We start from the raw sequence: 19,641 nt of genomic DNA on the forward strand, positions 1-19,641 counted from the left end.
CACATTCTAATGTTTCGATTCAGAGCGCCTCATCAGAGCCTGACTCAGAGCAGCCTTCATCTCCTTGCTCCTCAGACTGTAGATGAGCGGATTCAACATACGGGTCACCACAGCGTAAAAGAGCCACCACCACCTTGTCCTGCTTGCCTGAGGCCGTGGAGCCAGGCTGCATGTAGGTAACCAGGGCCGGCCCGTAAGACATGGAGACCACAGTGAAGTGGGAGGCGCAGGTCCCGAAGGCTTTGTGGTGGCCCCCGCTGGAGCGGATCCGCAGGATGGTGGCACAATGTGGGTGCTGGACAATGCGACCAGGCAGCCGGGCGCCAGCAGCACCACCACCATGCTGGAGGCCACTGTGACCGCCTGGTGGAGGGTGATGTCCACGCACGCCAACCTGATGAGTGCGTGTCTCACAGGCCACATGGTTCAGCACGTGGTGCCCACAGGTGGGCAGACGCACTGTGACCGCAGTCTCCACTGAAGCATTAGCCAGACCCACGAGCCAGGAGACCACTGCCAGCCCTGCACAGAGCCTTGGCCGCATCACTGCCACGTAGAGCAGGGGGTCGCAGACGGCCACGTAGTGATCACAGGCCATTGCTGCCAGCAGCAGGAACTCAGGGCCAGGGAGAAGAAGAGCTGGGTTCCACGTTGGGTGAAGGAGATGGTCTTCTCCAGGAGGAAGTGCACCAGCATCTGGGTGACCCCACTGGAGGTGTAGCGGATGTCCACAATGGAGAGGTTGCCGAGGAAGAAGTACGTGGGAAGGTGGAGGCGGGCGTCCAGCCCGATCAGGAGGGTGATGAGTCCGTGGCCCAGCAGGGTCAGCAGATGGGCGGCCCCAAACAGGACAGAGGGCCCAGCCTGCGTCTGCCTGTCCCTGGAGAGGCCCATGAGGACACACTCACTCCCCCAGGTCGGGTTGTCCCTCCTCGTGGAGCAGGTGGGCCAGGCTGAAGGGGAGGAGCAGAGGCAGGGAGGGGCAAGTGAAGGTCTCACTTCAGGAGTCAGGGAGTAAGTCGTGGGCCAGGACTGGAGCACCTCCCCTCAGGTTCCTTAACCTAGGTGCTTAGGAGAGAATGCAATGAAGGTGGTGGGGAAAAGGACATTTGAGTTCTCACACTAGACTCAAGGATGAAGACCCTGTTCTGGTCATCCTTTTACATCTAGGATCCAGCAGTTACAATTATATAGGATATAAGCTATTGGTATAGAAGGAAAGATAGAGGGAAAAAGTGGTGGAGAAAGAATTATAGGAAAGAAAAAAGGAAGGTAAAAGAGAAAGGAAAACTAAGGAAGGAAGGTAGGAAAACAAAAAGGAGGGAAGTGAAGTAGAAGATAGGGAAGAAAGGAAGGAGTCTCCACTGTGCGGTGGCTGTGGGAAAAGCATTACAAGCAGATACTTGAGACCAAGAGGAGTCCCTAGGGGTCCATCCCTAAAAGACTGAATTCATTTGCTTAGTATGTTTCTTCTGGGGTCCAGATCTGGGTCACTGCCTAGAAAGGAGTCCTCTCACATCATTCTCGTGCCCATCAGTCTGGATGAAGTTTAAATACTTGAAGTCAGTATAGGTTAAGCCCCTGCTGTGTGCCAGGGACTGTGCTAGATAGACATCAGGCACATGGCAGTGGACCAGAAACACAGAAGCACGAGCCTTGCTCCTTGGTTCTTATAATTTAATCGGGGACATAGAGATTAAATTAATGATTACAAAAATTAATTAAGTATAATTGTGCTAAGTGCTGTGAAGGAGAAGAACAAGGTTACTAGTTGGTTAATTAAATTTGCAGCTGTAATTGAAAATTATGACTGCGCTTATGCCTTATTTCTCAATAATATGCAATTTATATAGTAAGTTGCAGGCATTTATTTAGATGTTTAAATAAATGATAAAAAAAATATAATGAGAGCATCTGGAAACCAATGATACTTACATGTTACTACTGAGTATGAAATGACTGACATCCACTGATTCTTTTCAAGGGGAGTGAATTCTTTCTTAGCTAAGTTTGCACTGGGTCATTTTCCTTCCAACATGTTGACCAGTCTTCTATAAACATAGAATTAAATGCCATCAGTTTTTCTTAATAGAAATGTAATATCAAGGTATATTTCCTGTTCTTAAAATATGAATAATTAGTACATTAATTAACTCAATTATTTAAGAATATTTACTGAGCATATGAGGCACTATGCTTTCAACCAACCTCTAGGAAATACTGCCTTTCAATGTTAGGAATTTGTTTTAGAAAATCAGCAGTGCCACAGAATCAAATAAGAAATTTAAAAATATTGGGTCTTGGTAAAATCTGTGAGAATCAAATGAGACAGCGTAACAAAGGACAAAAGCAATATATCAGTGTTAAGAAAACCAGAGTGGAGCCACATAATCAAATACAACAGAATTGAAAAGCATAATCCAATTGAGATTCTCTCTAGCTGGGAAGGGGGTCTGGGCGCTGATTGGTGGAGGGAGAGAGCCGAGAACCTGGATGGATCAGGCATCTCTTGCCTTCCACTCAGCCCTGGTCCTGCAGTGGCCAGCAGGTGTCAGTGTAGAAACTGCTAAGAATAGAAACTGGCTTTAGATTCTCAGGACTGGAGACCAGGTTCTGGGGCCTGAGTGCAGTAGTTGGTGGTTGGGATTCTGAGCGCTGCCCCAGGGAGCCTGTGGCTACCCACAGAACCTCGCCCTTTTAACAGCAGAGAAAGCAACTCAGCTCTGATCTACTACAATCCGGAGGCTGTGACAGCATCCAGAATCCTCACCTTTAGAGTTGCTGTCATGAATCCAGATTCCCTTCAGAAGGGCCCTGTTACTATATAAGAAAATTTTTAAAAATGTTAGACATGAGAAGAATCATAGAGATCATGTATTTTATCCATTTAATTCTACACACAAGAAAACCAAGGAACAGGGGTAAGGTGATTGACCCAGGTGTCAGATCTACCTGGGAACCAACCTGGAACCAGGTTTAAGACTGTGGTGCACATTCTCAGTTCTCACTGAACCTGTTAGTGAGGGACGGGAAGGGGTTCTAAAAGGATATGGTCTAGGAAGGGAGGCACCTAAAGAATCTTAGATTGGAGGCCCAGGACAGCTATCTTGCCATGCAGAGAAATGCTGTGTGGTGAGTGGGAAAATCTTTGAATGAGAAGTCAAGGGACCTAAGTTCTTGTCTGCCTCTTCCATTAGCCTGCTATGTGCCCTGGGCAAGTTACTTGTCCTCTCTGAGCCTCAGTTTCTCCATTTGAAATGTGGGAATAATAATAATGCCTAGCTCACAATATTTTGAGTAAGATCAGATGAAGAAATGAATATGGATGGGCTTTGTAAAGTACTAAGTAAACACAAGTGGCTATTGTTAATTATACTCAACAGGTGAGGTCAATTTGCGTGGTGCTAGGGGGACAGGAAACAATATGAATTTGTGCTATAAAGGCCAGAAATTTAACAGAATGTGGGCCATAAAGCCCCTCTGCAATTCATCTTATTGCCTAAATCACTTAATTAAAAAGACCCTGTTACTCAATACTATATAATAACCTATATGGGAAAAGAATCTGAAAAAGAATAGGTATATGTCTGTGTATAACTAAATCACTTTGCTGTACGCCTGAAACTAACACAGTGTTGTAAATCAACTATACTCCAATATAAAATAAAAATTAAAAAATAAAGAAAGAAATAAAAAGACCCTGCTTAAATAAAGTGAAGAATAAGGTAGAGTCTGTTTATACCAGGTGGGTAGTACCATGCTCTACACACAGTATTAAGTGCAATATATTTTTTTCCAATAAAAATTTGATGCTGTTTTTAGATGATGATAAAAACATTGATTTTTATTAATAGATGGCCTTGTTCTCAGTTTTGGGGGATAGTTAGAGAATTTCTTTCCATTTAGCTTGACTTAGTAAACATTTACTGAGCACTGAGTAGAACCTGGTCCAGTGGCAAGTGCTGGGGTGAGAAGGATCAATACAGTCTGGTCTCCATCTCTAGCAACTCGGCCTGGCAGGAGGATGGAGAGGATGAGTTATCATGATCTTATCAGAGTTTTCAGAGGAAGCTTGAGTATCAAGTCTGGTAACAGGAGACATAGAGTCGGACTGTGTAAATAGCCGGGAAGATATGTAGAAATACTAAAGTAGAAGCAAAGAAACAAGTGCATTTGCGTCTTGAAAAAGCAGATGTGGTTTACAGCGTATGTAGATTGGTGGTAAGGAGACATGGTTTTCAGCCTGTATCAACAATAAACCATCTAGGTATGGTTGTAGGTCACTACCTTTCTGAGCCATAGTTTCTTCATCTGCAGAATGAATAAGTTAGATAAACACCAAGATTTCTACCAGCTGTAAAGATCTGCAGTAAGTGAATATACATAAGCTGTAGTTTAAAGCAGTATAAAAAGAGGGAAAAAAATCTTTGATTACTCTAAGTATGCATAGCTAGTGGGACTGTAGGAAATAAGATATGAGTTTCTGGGGTTGGGGATCAAAGCATTCATATCACACATAACTGTTTGGGGAAGTGCCAATGAGTGAGACCAGGTTGGCTTGAAAACCAGAGGCTAAGGAAATAGGGACGGCACCATACAAATAGAAATGGGTCAAGGCTGAAAGACCTGTAGGCTTTTGACACACGAACTTCTTTCCAAAATTGGACCCAGATATTTCTTACATAGTGGGGTAATCCATAACAACACTAGATTAGGGACCAAACCTGAGAAAAGGAGGGGTCCATGTCTATCTTCCGTTCTTATACCAATCTCACCTTCTCCATTCCTCTTTTTATCTCCAGTATAATGCAAATGCCTCGAAGCTAAGAAAAGAGCCTTATCTCTCTTTATCGCCACTCTTCAGCTCTTTGAATGTATGTCTGTATATACTAAGCACTTCAGTTTATACTGTTGATTGGATGACTGACCAAGACCGAGGACTTTATTGAGCGGGAAGAATCAAAGCGCCTCCAACTGCAACCAGCGAGAAAAACCAAGCAGAGGATCCTAGGACAGTCCTGGCTGCTTCCAGGGGTTTGGGCTCTATTGTCTCACCCTCCTCCTATTGTTCCCTGTGGAGGATGCACCGAGGCTGAGTCCTCACCTTATGCACAGAACTCACTTTGGATGGGGAGGCAGCACATCTTTCAGGAAGTCCTTGAAGCAGTGGTCCATCCTCTTCTTGGGGATGGAGGTTTACTTTGTCAGTCTTAGCTGATAGCTTTCCAGAACCTAAGAATCCCCAGAGGGCAATTACTTGCTCTTGCTGTGTTTCTTTTTTTTAAATCATCACCTTTTTTGACCAGGATTCTTTATTTATGGCTGTGTTGGGTCTTCGTTTCTGTGAGAGGGCTTTCTCTAGTTGCGGCAAGTGGGGGCCACTCTTCATCGCGGTGCGCGGGCCTCTCATTATCGCGGCCTCTCTTGTTGCGGAGCACAGGCTCCAGACGTGCAGGCTCAGTAATTGTGGCTCACAGGCCTAGCTGCTCCGCGGCATGTGGGATCTTCCCAAACCAGGGCTCGAACCCGTGTCCCCTGCACCGGCAGGCAGATCCTAAACCACTGCACCACCAGGGACGCCCTTGCTGTGTTTCTTTACTCATTCTCTCCCCAAGCTGCTTCTCAGCAACCACAGCTCCCTACTCTTCTAAGTTCCCAATGGGATAAACATTTTGAAAATGTTTTATCTCAACTTTTAATTGTCTTTCTAGTTCTCAGAGTAATGAGCCCTTCCCTGACTTTTTTTGAGTCTTTCACTGCTTTTCAAGGCTATGGCATTATTGGAGACTTTTGACAGGAGTCAGGGGACAAGAATATTTACACCTCTGACCTGATGGGAAGGGACTGAGATTAATTGGGAAGGGACTGAGATTAATTGGGAAGGAGAAGTGGAACTAAAATCCAAGTTTGACCTCCTTTCTAAGAGAAGATGAATGCGTCTTCTCCCCTCCCTCCACATATCTAGTTTTAGCGACCAGGGAGCGGGGAGTAAAGTAGAAATTGCCAAGTAGAACCATCATGTTCGTGTCCTGGAAGTCATCGAGAAGTCCCAAGTTCACAGTCATTAAAATATTCCCACAGGCTCCTTGGTGGTCTCCAATATCACATAGCTGTTGAGTTGTGTATTCTCACACTATCAGAAGTTTTTCGGGCTTTCCCTAAGCTTGATCTCCCAGTTCTTGATCATCTTCCATGAAAGTTTTAATCTCTTCACTGGAATTACTAGAAGGAGCAGAGAAAACGGTGGGTTGGGATTCGATTTTGTTCCTATTTACTTACCCGTTTCTGTAATAATAGAACACGGTCTTTGGTAAGATGGAAACAGATACATTGTTAGCAAGTAACCCATTAGAGTTTTTCTATAATAATTGGTCAATATTAGCAAGATAAAATTTAATTATCTTGAAGATTTGCCAGTTTAATGACAATGGACTGGGGAACGGTAGTTTCACTTCATGCTCTTCCCTTTGTGCAGGACCTGTAATCTCAGGTTCACCTCTGTTCCTTCTACCGTCCAGCTATGCCCAGGACCCAAAGGACCTGAAGCTCTCCCAACCTCAAGCATTGAAAACTGATGGGGCCTTTTGACAGAGTTGGAGCCAAAAGTTGAGGGGAGGGCAGAAGTAAAAAGAAGTCTGAGGGTACCATGAGGGAGAAGAGGGAGAGAGATTGACACCTGAGAGGTGGGACTCTGGAAGTACATCAAAGATAGACTTAGTATAAATTAATATAGGTGACTCAAGTGTAAAATAACTGCTGGGTGCCATCTTCCAGACAACATAGTGTGTGGTCTTCTAATAAAAGTATTTCCTTGCTGTTAAAACAAAAATGCAACTTTCCTACTTTTCCAGACACTAAGGTTACAGATAATATGTAACTGGGTGAAGACAATAGGTTAGAAAATAGTAGGTTCAGTACAATCGTAAATTGAAAAGAAAATATACACACAGTTAGATATGCGTAAAGACAGAAACACAAAGAAAGAACTGAAAGGATAATCATAAAATGTCAATAGATTATCTCTGGTAATAAGTTTATAGGTATTTTTATTTTCTTCTTTTTGAAAAATGTCTATAATAAACATTTTTCTAATATGAGCCCAAATTAAAATTTAAAAATTATTATTGATATAGATATGTCACATTGAGATAGGGATGCTGGGAAATCAACTTGCTGGCTTAATGTCCCACACTACTGAATGGTCTTTGGAAAACATGGGTGAGTGTTACGGGGTGGAGGGAAGGTATAATTAAAATCCTGCCTCAGCAAAGTAGGTATGACTACAGGTTTTAAATCATTTATACCATGAAAGGTGAATCTGTAAATATTCTATGGTGGCAAACACTCTGCACTAGGGACAAGATAACTGGTGTTTGCTCGGGCTTTGGTGTAAATAGCTCTTTGCCTTTGGGCATGCCGTTTAATCTCCTTGGGTCTCAGTTTCCACACTTGTGAAACAGAGATTCAGTGAGACTCTAAGGATCCTGCAGCTCTGGAAGTCTATGTTTTCCAGTGTGGACATTGCTATGTTTTCCTAGGTACTGACACCTGAGACTGGAGTTAGACCATCATGGGATCCAAAGAGTGATCTTGAGGACATAGGGGTAATCATCTCCTTTGAGCCTGATTCACATGAGGAGTTTCGTTGACAGAACCAATATTTTATGTTCTATTTGGATCCCTAGCCCTTGGAGATAATTCACTTCCTGCAGTGTCTCTGCAGCCCCAGGCCTGCTGCTTCCCTGGGTCTTTCCCTTCATTCCTTTGGAATTGCCCCACGACTACTGCCTCCCCACCCCTTACTTCTCCCCACTGATATCTCCTTGCCACAGGACTTTCCTGTTACTAGGAATAGTTTCGTTCACTCCCAGTGAACTACTTTATCGGGTTCTCAGTTATGCACCTACCTCCCCTGTTAGTTCTTTCTTCTTTTTTTCTCTTAACCAGGGATAGCTTTCCCACATGAAGTGTCAAGAGGCAACTTCTAGGAAAGCAGGTTACCTGGGCTGATGATCTCTACACTTGACAGCCGATTCAGTAGCTTTGGCTACAACTCATCACTAATTATCTCTGTCATGAGAGGGTCTGAATACTCCTCTTATTCCTACCTCTAACACACTAGGAAAATGTAAAATGATTTCTGTGATTTGGTCTTCTCTTTGTGCATAAGCAACTATGTGACTTGAGGGAAACCACTTAGGTGGTGCTGGTGGGAATGAGAAAGAAAGACTTGGCAACTAATATTTAACGAGTACTAAATGCTTTATAAGAATCATCTCCTTGAAATTTTATGTAATTTCCTTATTTTATATTAACATTGGACAGGTTCAGTACAGCTCATTTCTAGAAAAGAAGTCTTTCCTTAATAGATTACTAGCACACACAAGGAGCTCAGAGCAACCTTTACTTCCAGATCAACTTGCCTATGTGATGGTGAAACAACTTTAAATACTCTCCATGGATGTTATATGAAAATGTAGCTTATTTGTTTTCTATAGTGATCTTATCATCCCGAGTTTACATTCTGATGCTTAGTATGGAAAGAGGAAAGAAAGCAAACAATATAATACTGCCAATTAAAAATATCTTAGTTTCCTACAGTATAAACAGTATCTTTTGACTAAAAATAATCCTTCCAAGTAAATAGTTAATTAATTCAAAGTTCAACCTTTGATCAGAATGGTTTATTTCTTTCTTTTCTCACTGGTGGATTCTGGGTATAAGAGAAAACTGCTACTATGGGATAACGTGGAACTTGGGATGAGGGTGTAGAATCACTCTTGTTTCATGCTGGTCCTGGTGCTGGTCTCTGCAGTTGGGCAATCACTCTTATCTGCGTGTGTACACATGGCAGGTTTCTGCTGAGACATGGTCAGTCTGGATCTAGCCCATGGCATCCAGTATTGAAGTCTGTGGCTGAGGGACACATGGGCAGTTTGTTGTCTTGGCCTTGTCAGGGTTCAATGGCAATCCTTTTGTTGAAATGGTTCCACTTCGGGGTTTCTGATGTGATTCTGCCCCCCGTTTTCCGCACACACACCACCTCCAAGAACTGACCATGATTCCTTTTGGGGCCATGGCTTAGGAAGTCCACCCTGTAGTCCTTTTTCCCCACCAAGTTGATCCTACCCTGGCAGGTTCTCTGGTAGAACTTTCAGGTGCCTTCTGTACCTCGCATTTGAAACGTGCAGGAGCTTGAGGCATCCATCCCATGTTCTAGGAGCGAGGAACCTGTCTCAGACCTATTTGGCGCCCTCTTCCACTGCTGTGCTGTGGCCTCCCGAGCTACAGTCTCCCGTGAGGTCTCCAGATGGGGATCAGGTAAACATTTCTACCTTTGACGCTCTCCTCCCCCTATCGCTTCTCTATTCTTTAATCTCTGTGCTCCATATATATCCCAACTCTGATCTAGCAATCAGCAGTCACTCTGTTCCATTCCATTCTTCCATGGATGCCATTGCCTGGTGGGGCTGTGGAACCATGTGGGTAGAGGAGGGATTGAAGGACTATACCAGGGCAACTCTGACTACGGGATCAAGCAGCTACACGACAATCAGATTGTCATCACTAAGCATAAGACGTGAAATATTTTGCTAAAAGAGCCTGTTTGGTTCTTTGTGAGAGTCCCTTCCAGGTTCCCCTAGCTTGGTATGGGCTCGACCCTAAAGGGGGACTTGGGTATGTGCCATGTCCTGGGGAGTGAGGAGAGGATAACAGTGTTCTGTCGAATTCGTAACAACTCTGTGAGGCAGGCACGGACTTGGCCGGAGCTAGATGATTGGTAAAGAACCAGCTGAGATGAAAATCATTATATGACTGATTTCAAATCTTAGACTCTTGGTGAAAAAAAATTTTTTTCTTCTAGGCCGCGCCACATGGCACGCGGGATCTTAGTTCCCCAACCAGGGATCGAACCTGTGCCCCATGCAGTGGAAGCGCGGAATCCTAACCATTGGACCTCCAGGGAATTCCGTTAAATTTTAGACTCCTTTCACTAGACCATGCTGCCGCCACCATTCTTTTCTTTCTGAAATAAAAGGGTTGCAAACGGAAGAATGTAGAAGTCTCTTCATGCCTTGATGTTCTGAACTTCACTACATAGAGGTCAGCAGAAGGAGAAGCAGTTGGGATCTTTTCCATGCCCCAGTTAAGCAAAACCATGCCTCTCACCCAAAAGGAGGAGAGAAAAGTTCTGGCCGGGTGTTTCCTGCTACTCTTAGATAAAACTGTCTTCCTGGCCTTTAGATGAGGAAGCTGACTTGCTTTTTTCTCTGGAGTCTTCCTACTCACCTCCAGGTCTCTACATTTGCCTCAAGCTTGCCCTAATAAAATTGGCTATTTTTAGTACTGAAATGGTACTGTTTGGGGAACTGGAAGTGACTGTAAACCTTTATGTTTTCTAAGGGAACCGAGACATTATGCTACACGCTATGGATTTAGTCCAAGGGTACCCCACAGTTCGTTTTTTTTTTTTAAATTAATTAATTAATTAATTAATTTATCTTTGGCTGCGTTGGGTCTTCGTTGCTGCGCGCGGGCTTTCTCTAGTTGCGGCGAGTGGGGGCTACTCTTCGTTGCAGTGCACGGGCTTCTTATTGCGGTGGCTTCTCTTGTTGCAGAGCACGGGCTCTAGGCGCACAGGCTTCAGTACTTGTGGCACGCGGGCTCAGTAGTTGTGGCTCACCGGCTCTAGAGCGCAGGCTCAGTAGTTGTGGCACGTGGGCCTAGTTGCTCCGCAGCATGTGGGATCTTCCCGGACCAGGGCTCGAACCCATGTCCCCTGCATTGGCAGGCAGATTCTTAACCACTGCGCCACCAGGGAAGCCCCACAGTTCGGTTTTGAGGGTGTGGGGGTGAGAAGGAATAAAGTTATTTTCTGCTTATACTCTGAGAATTCAGGATGTTCAATGAGCCAGTTCCTCTTAGTTCCCAGAACACAATAGATCTGAGATCTGGTGGTCTGGAGCCTGGGAATCTCACCCTGGATCTGACCTTTTCCCAAGACTTTCAAGCCTTTTAAAAGTCTCAGATGGATTCTATGTAGCAGAGGTGGTTTTATCTACTTAGCAGATCGTGATGTTGCTGGAAGAAGCAAAGCCTGCTGGTTAAGAGTGTAGGCACCTAACCCTGATTGCCAGCGTCAGAATCTTGGCTCCCTACCCTGTGCATTTATGACATTGGACAAGTTAAAGTCTCTTTTGCCTCAGTTTCTTCCAATGTAAAATGGAGAGAATGATAATATCTGTCTCATGTGGCTCTTGTGAGGATCAAATGAGGGAATCCATGCAAAGCCCTTAGCACAGTGTCTACTCTATGATGAACCCTCAACCAGTGTTAGATATATTTATGTTTAAAATACTTTCAACACTTTAGAAGAAAGGTGCTAGTCAAACCTATGCTACAAATAGAAACTATTCCCACCCCCCACCATACGTTTACTTCCATCCTGTTGAGGCTTGTAAACTCAAAATTTTCTTTTCTCTTTTGCAAAATGCAAGCTGTTCCAACAGTTCTCTGCATCGGATCCAGAGTGCTTTATGCCGTCCTTGGGATTTTGTGAGAGATGTTTTGGAAGTACCTTTTAAGAAACTACACTGATTGGAACTGATGCTCAAGCTTTGCTGTAAGTGTAGAAAACTTCTGAGCTCCTGTCCTGTGGAGCTGGAGAGGGCAGCTGGAGGCGATCCAAAGGAGAGGATAGATTCCAGCCCGAGAAGCCTTCTTCTGACCAAGAGGGGTGGGCATGGGGAAAAAATGAAGCCTGAAGGGAGGTCAAAGAGGAAGGTGAGTGTAGGGGCTGGGAATGATTATCCAAGAGCAGATATGGGTCCAGAAGCTATTCACAGAGGCGACAAGAGCCCTTTCCATCTTGCCTCTGTTCAGGTTAGTAGTGAACTTACTGCCAGTGTCCTGAAGAAAGGGTGAGAGAGTGAGGAGTGCTGCCCCAGAAACTGCCTTACAGACTTCCATCCTCTCCTATCTCCAAGCCCAGTGCAAAAAAGATTCAAAGAAATTCCTTTGGCTCCCAGACGAAAAACAACTCTCCAGCTCTGATCTTGCTAGATGGGAGTTCCTCTTCTCCTTATCCTGAAAAAGGAAAAAAAACCTTACATTTATATCGTGCTTAATTACTTGCAAGCAGTTTCACAGACACGATCTCATCTGAGGAAGGAGAAAATTGAGGCCATTAGGCTACACAAAGTTTGTCCATTATCAAGTATTTCCTAAGTCTGACTCCAAGGCTTATATTAGTTTGGCTCTTTTAAGAATTCTAGTGGGAGAATACTGTAATCATGATTAATATCACCACCATCAAACATACATTTAAAATCCTACTCTACTAGTCTGAATAGCATTAAAGTCAGTGGAATGGCTTTAAAGGCATTTTTTCATGTGCCTGTTAAGTGGGCCTTAGTTTAGATGTGGGCAACTATCTCATATGTAGGGAAATTTCATTAAAGGTTTAATAAGCATCTTCCATTCTCACTTCACCTCTCTTCATCTCTTCTGGATGACCGTATTCTAGTTCCCTCCCTCCGCCCTCTTCTAACCAGCTTGTCCCTTGACCTACCTCAGGTGGGGGAGTATTCACTGACTGGGAACTGCTAACTTAGCAATCTAGCCATCACCTTCCCAGTTGGAACTTGCCACTTCAAGGAAAAGGACCTTGTAATCAGAGTAATTGGAATTTTCATATTAGAAAGATGTTTATATGCTCGAGTTCGAGGCATTGGAGATGTAGCAGTAAGTAATCTATGAGCTCTCCGAGGAGGTGGGTAAAGATGGAATCCGGAGCCCAAGAAGAAGGATTGTATTTATTCCACACACACTGTCTCAGGTATCATTTGTAGAGTTTGTGTTTGTATTAATCATGTTTTTATATTTTTCATACTTTATGATGTTTTGACATCTTAGGGGCCTTGCTGGTAGGGGATAGGCTACCCCTCTCAGAGCTGGCTAATTTCTAGACATTGCAAACCAACTTCCTTTTGAGTACAATTTTCGTTTGCAGACCAACCAATCCAAAGCCCACATCCCAATCACCTTTATTTAACTCTCAGGCACCAAGCCACCATCTTCCCTGCTGTATCACCTCAGGGCCAAGTCAACTAGACTGGACAGCTAGATACCGGTCCTGTGGCCCAGAGCCTGCCAAAATTATTCAAACTATCCAAGCCTAAGTTTCCTCCAGCTTTCCTACACTGCCTCATCCATTCCTTCCTGAGAGACCACAGTAGTGGTTGAGGGTCATGCTCTCTCCTCTCTCCTTCTGCCTCCTGACTGACCTGGTGCTTCCCCATGGGCCCTGCGTGGTGTGGCCTGCCCCCTTCCCTTGCTATAAACTCTTCTTTCAAAGGCAGTTGTCTCTGTGTCTGCCACCTTACCATACCAGAGTAAAACAAATCCCAGGTACAGATCTTAAAAAGGTGTTAATGATTTCAGCGTTTAAAATGAAAGCCAGTGTTACTTTCTACTCCGGCAGGTGATTAAACACAATTTGAGTTGGTTCTACATGTTTCTTCAGTATTGGCTGGAGTCAGGCAGTCCTTGCATGATCTCTGGCTAGACAGCCTTTCTGGAAGTGGGCTGTGTAGTTTGGCTGCCAGACCTTTACACATGCTTTGCTGAGGTTTGTACGAGTGAACTTGGTGCTCTTTGGGCCGGATTAGACATCTCTAAAGTCATCTCTGGCTCCAGCATCATATTATTTAGAAATAGGAGTATCATTTGGCACTGTTGATCACTCCATCCTTGAAATTGTCTTTCCTTGGTTTCCATGACATCATGATCTCTTGGATTTTCTTCTACTTTTTTGATTGCCCTTTTTAAAAAACTCCTCTGTGCATTCCTTTTCCTCTGCCTAGGCTTTATTTTCTTTTTGAAAACATTTATTGAATATATAATGCATATATGTGTTTAAGGAAAGTATTAAAAAAAGTAAAAGTTTGCTCCACCTCTGTCACCCAGTTCCCCAGACTCTTAATTTGATTACAAATGTGTGTGTGTGTGTGTGTGTGTGTGTGAGGGTGTAAAACTATAGGACATACACAAGCACACACATATGCTCATACACACATGATATTCTGTGTTTTTATATGTAAATGTTATCATACCGTAACATTTATTTATTCACTCATTCTTTAACAATTTACTGCTATTTACTAATGAGCAGCTACTACATGCCAGACACTGTTTAGGCCCCGGGAAGACCATGTGAGTAAAGTAGACAGTTTTCATAGAGTTTATATTCTGTTGGGAGGAAGAGACAATTTAAAAGAAAGTCAGAGAATTTTCAGTAATGAGAGATGATTAGAATTTAAAGCATGCTAATGTGAGAGAGGACAGACAGGTGACATTATGTAGGGTGACCAACGAGGGCCTCTATGAGAAGCCAATATTTGAGCCAAGACAGCATCTGAATGATGAAGAGCAGCATTTCAGGAGTAGAAATAATAAGGAAAAGGCTAGAATCAAAGATGTGCCAGAATCAAGGATGACTCCTTAGTACATACTTCCATGCACCTTGCTTTTTCATTTAATAGCATGTATGAGAGATGGTTCCAGGTCTATAACAGATAGAACTGCTTCGTTCTCTTTAGCAGTTGCATAAGATTCCATTATAGGGATAAAACCATAATTTATTTCATCAGTCACATACTGCTGTTCAAAAAATCTTTAATCTTTTGCTGATGCAAGTAATGCTGAGATAAATAATTTTGAATATACATGTTTGTCCACAAGGCAAATACATTGGCAAGGTCAAACTCTCAAAGTAGAGTTATTGGAACAAATGATATGTTCTTTAATTCTGATTTTAATTGATGTACACAATTGGCCTCCATAGAATTGAACAAATATATTTTACCACCAACTATGTATGAGGGAGTCTGTTGTAAATATCCTTCAAACTCTGTGTTCACATTTTTGAGCAGGAAGTGCTCCAAATAGCATTTTCTAATTTTATTTTGCATTTCTCTTATGAGTGAGGTTGAAACTCTTTTCCTATGTTTAAAAGCCATTTGCATTTCCTTTTCTGTGAACTGTCTATTCATATCCTTTGCCCACTTTTCTTTGTGATTATTAGTCTTTTTCTCATAGATTGGCAAAAGTTTCTTATGTATTAATGAAATGAACCTCTTTCATACATTAGATATGATCTTCCCAGTTTGTCTTTTCTCTTTTCATTTTGTTTAGGGTAGTGTCCCAGGAACGAAGTTTTTACTTTATTAATATAGTTAATAAATTATGCATTTTGTGTCATACTTAGACAGTCATCCATCCTTCATTGTTGGTCTTCCTCAGAGTCCTCTCTTGGAACTGCTCTGTTCTTCCTCTGCTCACTCTCCCTGGATCATCTCAGCCATGTCAATTGCCATTGATGTGTTGATGATTTCTAAATATGTTTCTCCTGACACATACCCAACTGCCAACTGTACATCTCCACAGCCCAAGTCAGCATAATCAATACTCAACTCATCATTTCAACTTTGTCCTGTCTTCAAACTGGTTACTCTTCCTATGTACTCCATCTCAGTGAGCCCAGTGTGTCATCTTTTCCAGATCAGATAATCTATATCATCAGTGAATCCTTTTTTCCTTTTATCCCTAAGCATTCAATCTGCACTAAATTCTGTTATATATCTACCTTCTAAATATTTCTCCAATCTGTCCATTTCTCTCTGTTTCCATTACCACTTACCTAAAATGGGCCAACATCATCTCTAACCTGTGTTTCTACACTAGCTTCCTAATAAATATACTTTCTGTCATGTCCTTCTTCAATTCTTTCTCTACACAGTAGTCAGAATGTTCAAACTGGATCATATCACTCTCCTGCTTAAATATCTTCAATGGCTTCTCTTTTTTCTTTTTCTCCTTCTCCTTCTCTTCCTCCTGCTTTTTTCTCCTTTCCCTCCTCTTTCTTCTCATTCTTCTTTAGGGTAAAATCCAAACTCTTTAACATGGCATACAAGGCTTAACATGATCTGGCCCGCATTTGTACCTCTAGCATAACCTCTTAATACTATCAACACACAGCACCCCACTTCCCAACATCACCATCAATAAGAATCAGTCCTCTTGACAAGTCCTTGGAATGTATCATGGCCTCTTACCTTGGGGCATTTGCACATGCTGTTCCCTTTGCCTGGACTCTCCTTTCTCAGCTATCTTTGTCTGGCTCTAGCTACCCCTACTTGCCCTTAGATCTTACACATTACTTCTTCCATAACCTTCTCCTGATGCTCCCACCACCCCAAGTCCAGGCAGAATGCTTCCAACAGGATCTTGTCACACGGTAGTACTCATCACTTAGTAATGCAATGCCTATTTATTTGCCTGAATCCCCTAGCAGATTTCAAACTCCACGTGGGCCTCACCTTCATCGCTCCAATAATTTGGAGTGCCGTGTTAGGTATATAGTGGCATTTGATCAGAGTTGAGTCCTTAACTCTCTAGTCGCTGGCATGGAACCATCACTCAATAAACGTTTATTTGTTGCACATAGGGATGAAGGAATAAATTTTAGAATTTTCCTAATGTAGCCTAAGTTTTTTGCCAATTTGTTCACTTTACTATAGGATATACTGATGTAGTAACATTGTATAGAAATAGTCACATCAAGGGAATTTCTCTAGTCAGTTTTACAAGGCAAAGTGGATTAGTAATTCTTCCTTTTAATGTCTCTTCACTTTATCTTTGATGGTAATATTTCCACCAAGCTACCAAGGTGGATGAAAGCACCTCAGTGCACTCCTACTCTTCTACTACATGGTAGAATTCCCTTCCACTTCACTCCAGAGCTTTCAGGAGACATCTTTCAGGTATTTATCCTGGGCATAGAGGGGAAGAAGAAGTCTCTCTGATTCACTGAGGCAGTCCAATATTATTTGTCTTAAATAGTAATTTTTATATATAAGAGTAATATCCACTGAAAATGATTATGAGAAATTTGGAAAATGTATAATCAATAAAATATAAATCACCTATAATCTTACCACATAGAGAGCAATTATTAACTTTCTGGTGGGTGATATCACTTCCTGGTTTCAGTAGCTATCTGTAATCTCAAATCTGTCCTTCCTCTTGAGCCTCTCCCCTGAGCTCTAGACTGGTGTATTGGCTTCCTCAGTCACTATCTTCACTGGCTTGTCCTGGCAGCATCTCAACTCCACACGTTCTAAGCAGAAGCCCCCATCCTCCTCCTCTCCTCACTTGCACCTGCTCCTGGGTCCTTTTCAGCGAATTGTACCACCATCCACCTGGTGACCTAGGTTAGAAATGATCCTGAGCTTCTCTTTCTTCCTCGCCCTCATATCTAATCAAGATACTGTAGTTTCCTCCTCCTGCATATCTCTTTACTCTTTCCATGTCCCTTAATCAGCTGTGTCAATACTCTGGTCCAGACTCCATCACCTCTCTTCCTGGAATATGGCAACAGCTTCCATGGGTCTCCATGTCTACAGTCCATTCACCACACTGTGGCCAGAGTGACCACACAAGGAGGGGCAAGCTATCGTATCATTCCATGAACTCAAATCCTTCAGCCTTTTACAAGGACCTTCCCGAAATGCCCCAGCCCCTGTTTAAGCAGTTCCATTTAGAGCATTCTTCACTCTCCTCTTCACTTGGCTGACCTCTACCCATCCTACAGTTCTCCACTGAGCCATCTTTGCCCCCCAAGAAGTTCTCCTTGACTCCCCTCTCCCCTGGAAAAGTCTAGCATGAGCCACTCCATCCATCTCCTGTTTTCTCCTCACATCTGTCCTCTCTCGCCGTGAGCTCCCTGGGGCATGAGTTGTGCCTTCTTTGTCACTACAAGCCCACTACCTTGCCCAAGCCCAGCACGTGGGAAGAACTCTACAGGTACTTACTGATGGATCCACTCAAATCAGGTCTAGGGTTCTATTCCACACAGAACTGGCGGAGGATGGGGAAACTGCTGGGAGACACTCCTTAGGGGGACACTTTTCCAGATTCTCTTTTCTGAGTACGGTTCTTGAGCTCTCCCGGTGGCGTCCTCAACGCAGACACCTGCTGATAGGGGAAGCTTTAGGGAGCAGAGCTGCCCGCTCTGGCCTGGTCCCTGCCGGCTATCATGGCTCACACAGACCCTGCCCTGGGGCTCAGCACCCTGCGGATGGTGGCGGTGATTTTGCGGTTGCGCAGGCTGTAGATGAGCGGGTAGAGCAGCGGCGTGACGTTGATGTAGACCAGCGCCAGCGTGCGATCCTGCCGTGGGGAGTAGCTGGCCTTGGGCCGCACGTACGTGAAGGTGGGACAGCCATGGTGGAGGATGGTGGAGGAAGGTGACGGCCAGGTGCGAGGCGCAGGTGGAGGCGGCCTTGCGCCTGCCGCGTGGGGAGCGCAGGCGGCTCAGGGCGGCGGCGATGGCGCCATGGGAGGCCAGGATGAGCACCGAGGGCGGGCCGCAGCAGCAGCACCAGGCCGGCGCCCAGCGGACGCAGCTCCTCCGCGTAGCTCTGCGTGCAGGCCAGGTGCAGCCAGCGCTGTGTTGTCGCCGAAGAAATGCACTAGCAGGCGGGAGCCGCAGAAAGGCAGGTTGAAGACGGCTACTGTGAACCCCACGGACACCGCCAGTTCCCCGAGGCAGCAGGCCAGGGCCAGCCGCGTGCACAGCCCAGGTGTCACCACAGCCGCGTAGCGCAGCGGGTGGCAGATGGCCACGTAGCGGTCACAGGCCATAGCGGCCAGCAGGAAGCACTGGGCCCCGCCCAGAGCCACGAACATCTGCATCTGAACAGCGCAGCCCAGGAAGGAGATGGGGCTGTCTCGGCCGCGGCCTGGCGAGGCCAGTTGGGCCAGGGAGCAGGGCACCACCGCCAGCATGTAGCAGAGCTCGATGGCTGACAGCTGGCACAGGAAGAGTAGCATGGGCGGCCGTCTGGGCACTGAGGCCACGGCCACCAGGATGAGCAGGTTCCCGCTCAGGGTAGCCAGGTGCACGGCCAGCAGCAGCAGGAAGAGCATGGGCCTCAGGTGGGGAGACTCAGCGAAGCCCTGCAGGAGGAGGCCGCAGGGCGTGGTGGCGTTGCTGCGGCTGTCCATGCACTGGCTGCCCAGAGGGACCTGTGGGAGAGCAGTGCAGGAAGGGAGAGTTTGTGGGCTACGCCCCTCGGGCCCTGCTGGTGAAGAAAGGGCTCGGTGGAATTTAGAGGGTAGGAGGGAGTAGGGCTGCAGAGAGGGAGGTGGGTTGATGGGTCCATTCCCATCCCCCCTCCCCATGAGGGACGTCTTATTAACTTGTTCTAAAAAATGGGCCAGTTTTTCCTGCCTCTGGGCTAGAATCCTTACAGGTGCTTTCTCAACATGCTGCTTCCAAAGAAACCTTGATTTTAGGCCCTTCCTTTACAGTGCACCTCTCCTGACCTCCGCCTATGAAGAATCCCCTCTCTTCAGACTCCACGTATGTTGTGGGTCTATACAGCCACCGGTATTAGTCCACCTCAGCCTCAGCTCCCCGAGGCAGAAACTGTGTCTTTAGGCTCTATTTCCTCCTCCCTGCTCTGCTCTGCCACTTCTGAGTTGCTTGTCTAGTGTCTCAGAATCACAGAGACGTAATGCAGATGAGGATCTTAGCCATCATCTCATTCAACCTCATAATTTTAAAGAGAGAAGAAA

General features: G+C 44.8%; 1 protein-coding gene and 1 pseudogene across 1 annotated transcript; both read right to left on the reverse strand.

Moving 5' to 3' along the window:
- Positions 1–6: 6 nt before the first annotated feature.
- On the reverse strand, positions 7–2,995 carry LOC137768361 (olfactory receptor 2F1-like; annotated as a pseudogene).
- A 15,107-nt stretch (positions 2,996–18,102) lies between these two features.
- On the reverse strand, positions 18,103–19,068 carry LOC137768826 (olfactory receptor 10AC1-like). Its single transcript, XM_068550453.1, is given in 4 exon segments — positions 18,103–18,294; positions 18,296–18,424; positions 18,426–18,503; positions 18,505–19,068. Coding segments are annotated over 4 exon segments (963 nt in total).
- Between the last annotated feature and the right edge of the window lie 573 nt (positions 19,069–19,641).

Source organism: Eschrichtius robustus, chromosome 8 (genome assembly GCF_028021215.1).
Source record: "Eschrichtius robustus isolate mEscRob2 chromosome 8, mEscRob2.pri, whole genome shotgun sequence".
Taxonomy (NCBI): domain Eukaryota; kingdom Metazoa; phylum Chordata; class Mammalia; order Artiodactyla; family Eschrichtiidae; genus Eschrichtius; species Eschrichtius robustus.